General features: G+C 31.1%; 1 protein-coding gene across 4 annotated transcripts in view; it reads right to left on the bottom strand.

Moving 5' to 3' along the window:
- Window positions 1-3416, bottom strand: part of LOC106469954 (tubulin--tyrosine ligase-like protein 12) — a 33776-nt gene extending 30360 nt beyond the window's left edge. For 2 of the 4 annotated variants that reach the window (XR_002612949.1, XM_013930474.2), the window contains exons 1-2: window positions 3194-3416; window positions 580-615 (exon numbers count right to left, since the gene is read on the bottom strand). Coding sequence is in view for 3 of the 4 variants with exons in the window: in XM_013930474.2 (XP_013785928.1) it covers window positions 580-615; window positions 3194-3343 (186 nt within the window). In the remaining variant the exon portion in view is untranslated. The remainder of the gene's footprint in view (window positions 1-579; window positions 616-3193) is intronic. The other 2 variants (XM_022398517.1, XM_022398518.1) reach the window with 1 other exon arrangement.
- Between the last annotated feature and the right edge of the window lie 216 nt (window positions 3417-3632).

Genomic DNA, 3632 nt, shown 5'->3' with positions numbered 1-3632 from the left:
TGAAAGCATAATATTGTATTTGACTTGCTGCACAATATCTACCAAGGTGGTTGTAAATGGTTCCTGAATACCTCCACATGTCATTTGGAGACTTCCATGCTTCTTCAAATCACTTTTCATAGCCCCATCGCAGGAAATGCCTTCTTTTTAGCCAATAAAAATGTCCCAAAAATTTCTGTTTAAATTAAGAAAAACCAAATGCCTTCTTTTTAGCCAATAAAAATGTCCCAAAAAATTCTGTTTAAATTAAGAAAAACCAGATTGGGTAGTTTTTTTTAAACAAAAATGTCCCCCCACTGGCTCGTAAGGGGCCTGTTAAATAGTATATTGGCCTAATCATATGCAAGTTGTTTCTACAAATTAGTATTAAACTACAGAGTTTTCAAATTGCTGTTCCAATAACCTTTTGACAAACTTCCCAGTTATGTACATAATGGATACATTCAAATAAACGTAAACTGTTTTGATGCATTAAAATATCTTGATGTACTAAGTTATCAATATAAAACATTACAATATAATTATAATATGAAATATCAGACACTGTTTTATCAAAATAATAATTTAAACATATATTACCTTGATCATGCTGAAAGTTTCCCCAGCATCCATGATCTATACAAAAGAATCAACAGAACACTAATTACATGCATAAAATACACTGTCCAAATAAAGGGGTGATTATGCAATGATAAATTATATTTTATTGATACAAAGCACACATTTCATTCAAGATTGGAAATCTTTCACAGAGAGAAGAAATCATTCTTTTCTAAACAACAACAAAAATGTGCATCACAAATAAGAGTTCATATCTGAATTTTCATCAAAACTATGCTTTCATGTGTACACATATGATTTACACACAATGAAAGTTGGGCCAAATACATGTATATTTACCTATGACTATATGTCATTTACAATACAACTGTTTGCACAATATATTTTTAGCAATTCCTATTGACATGTCTACTTATCTATAGACAAAAGAACTGAAGTTTTTCATATTTCTCAAATTAAAAATGTGATGCTTTTGGATTGCAAGTAAATCACTATTAACTTCTCAGTATGAATTCTTATTGTGTTAAGCAGCACTCCAGCAACTACTAACTGATGAGTGGCAAGGACTCCACTGCTTTACTAGAAGAAAAAAGGGGGGATGAAAACACAATGGGGAGTCCAAAGGAATGTGTCATCATAAGACAGTGCAATGGAGGACCACGAAAACCCTATTTTTAAAATCAGGCCCGCATTAGGTTTTAACCTAGGCATGGACAATGGGCAGGAACCCCCTCCCTGCTTTACTCATGCTAATCCATGAGTGGGTAGAGTCTGAATCAGGCCTTGTTGTTAAAATACTTCAATCAACTTGTACTTACTGTTACTAATGTGTAACTTATGTAGACAAACTTGTAATACCAGTATTGAAAGAGATTTCCCATTAGATCTTGATAATACTGGTATTACAAGTTTGTCTACATAAGTTACACATTAGTAACAGTAAGTACAAGTTGATTGAAGTATTTTAAAATTACGTGCTACGAATGGCAAAGTCTATATTTAATTTTATTTTTTTGTGGATGAGTGGTGGCCTCAATGGGCTAAGGTATTAAATGTCTTTCTGTCACCTTGATTTTTCTTATTTATCAAAAAAAAAAACCTAAATATAATCCATAGTATCACACATGCAAAACGCAATGTATGGACAACAAGAGATTATTGGAATTCAAGGCTATTCTTTTATGCACACCTACCCTTGATAACAATAAAAATGTACACCCATCCTTTATTTTTCATGACTGCTAATAACAATTTATTCCATGAACCAATCAACCAATTGGTAGCATAAAACTGTCTTCACTTGAGCCTAGCTTGACTTTTTAAATTCTTAAACTTTTGTCCTCTCATCCTATTGTCTTCAGAATGCAGCACAAAGAAATCAGAGGCTATATCCTATAAATCTCCCTCATAATATTTAAAATATCAATAAGATCACCTATATTTTGTTTGTTTGTTTGTTAGATTTTATGCAAAACTACATTAGCCATCCTTAATTTTGAACTGAGTAATTAGAGGGAAGGTGGCTAATAAACACCATCCATTGCCAACTCTTGAACTACTCTTGTCAGGTTGGATAGTAAGATTTGACTCACTCTTATAAAGCACCAACAATCCCAAAGTGTTGAGCATTATTATTTTTGATAGTAATGGAACAGAAAGCTCAAAAATTCATCTCTACAGTCCAGCATGATAAGCATGGTTTCACTTTGTTTTGAAAGCTAAAAGAAGACCCGAGAGAACTTTACAACCATTGAGTTGAGGGAGGTTAAAACAATTAGAGGCCACAGTCAGATTATCCTGTGAAAATATTATACTGATAAATTTTAAAAGTGGTTTGCCTGTCAATGTGATACTAAACTCTTTGAATTTCTATATGAATAATATTTAAAGCATTTAATTTAGTTTGGATATTTTATAGTTTAATTAGTCTTTATCACTTTATTATGTTTTTCAGACACTGAACATGCTAACAATTTTACAAAATTTCTAATGGGAAAACATTAACAATATAACCAGTCATTCTTAATTATAATTTATAATATAATATAATTTATAAACTGAATTATGCATATTTATCAGTATTACTATTATTTCAAATTTCTGGCTTTGTTTATGAATAATAATATTAATAATACTTCAGAGACTAAGATCATTCTTTTTCAAACAACTTGAGATTAAGAATATTAATATCATGATCCTGCACACGCATGAATTGAAAGTTTCTCTTTCATTGTTGTTGTTTTAAATATAAAGCCTGCAGAATATTCATAGTTTTTGCACTTTACATCATATAACAGTAAAGAAAAGCTAACTATTTTCAACTTTCAAGTCACCATCAGCCTTTTATTTGGATTTATAATATAAATTGTTGAACGAAAACAATGGCTGTTTTTGCATTAACTGGAAACCTAATTTAACAACAGCGAATAATTATTCCTAATAGTAATATATCATTTAATGATGTACATTTTGCCACTGTAATAATTGGTATCACTTTGAATTTGACAATGTGGGATTTTTTAATAACTATAAACCCTATAAATAGTAACACTAGTAGGAGCCTAAACTACACTATTTTTAATACTGAAACTTAAATGTATAATAATTAAAATGAAAATACGGTCAAACTTACTCCCTTACAAAGTTTGTCATATAAGGTTTTCCAAAAATGTCTTGGAACACCAGACAGCTCGAGTTGAGTTTGATGCGTTAGTAAAAATGTTGACAGATTATTAATGCCATCAACCACGTGCCGTTCACTACCCGCCATTTTTATATTCATTCGCTAAAATTACATGTAAACCCAACCCTCAAATTATAATTGGACCTTTCCTCTGATTTACCATTGAAAACACATGATGTCTCCTTCCGAAAAGCGACATCTAGCTGTTAAATATTAAAATTGTTGTTTTATTACATGTTACAGCTTTTAGAGTAAGGAATAATATTTTTTAGAACAGGTACGACGTTTCGATCACTGCATGGTGCTATCATTCTCAAGTACACCAGTAATCGAAACGTCGTACCTGTTCCAAAAATATTCTTCCTTATTCTAAAAGCTGTAATTTGTA

The sequence above is a fragment of the Limulus polyphemus genome, unplaced genomic scaffold (assembly GCF_000517525.1).
Source record: "Limulus polyphemus unplaced genomic scaffold, Limulus_polyphemus-2.1.2 Scaffold3740, whole genome shotgun sequence".
NCBI lineage: Eukaryota > Metazoa > Arthropoda > Merostomata > Xiphosura > Limulidae > Limulus > Limulus polyphemus.
This window is presented reverse-complemented; position numbering and strand designations above follow the sequence as displayed.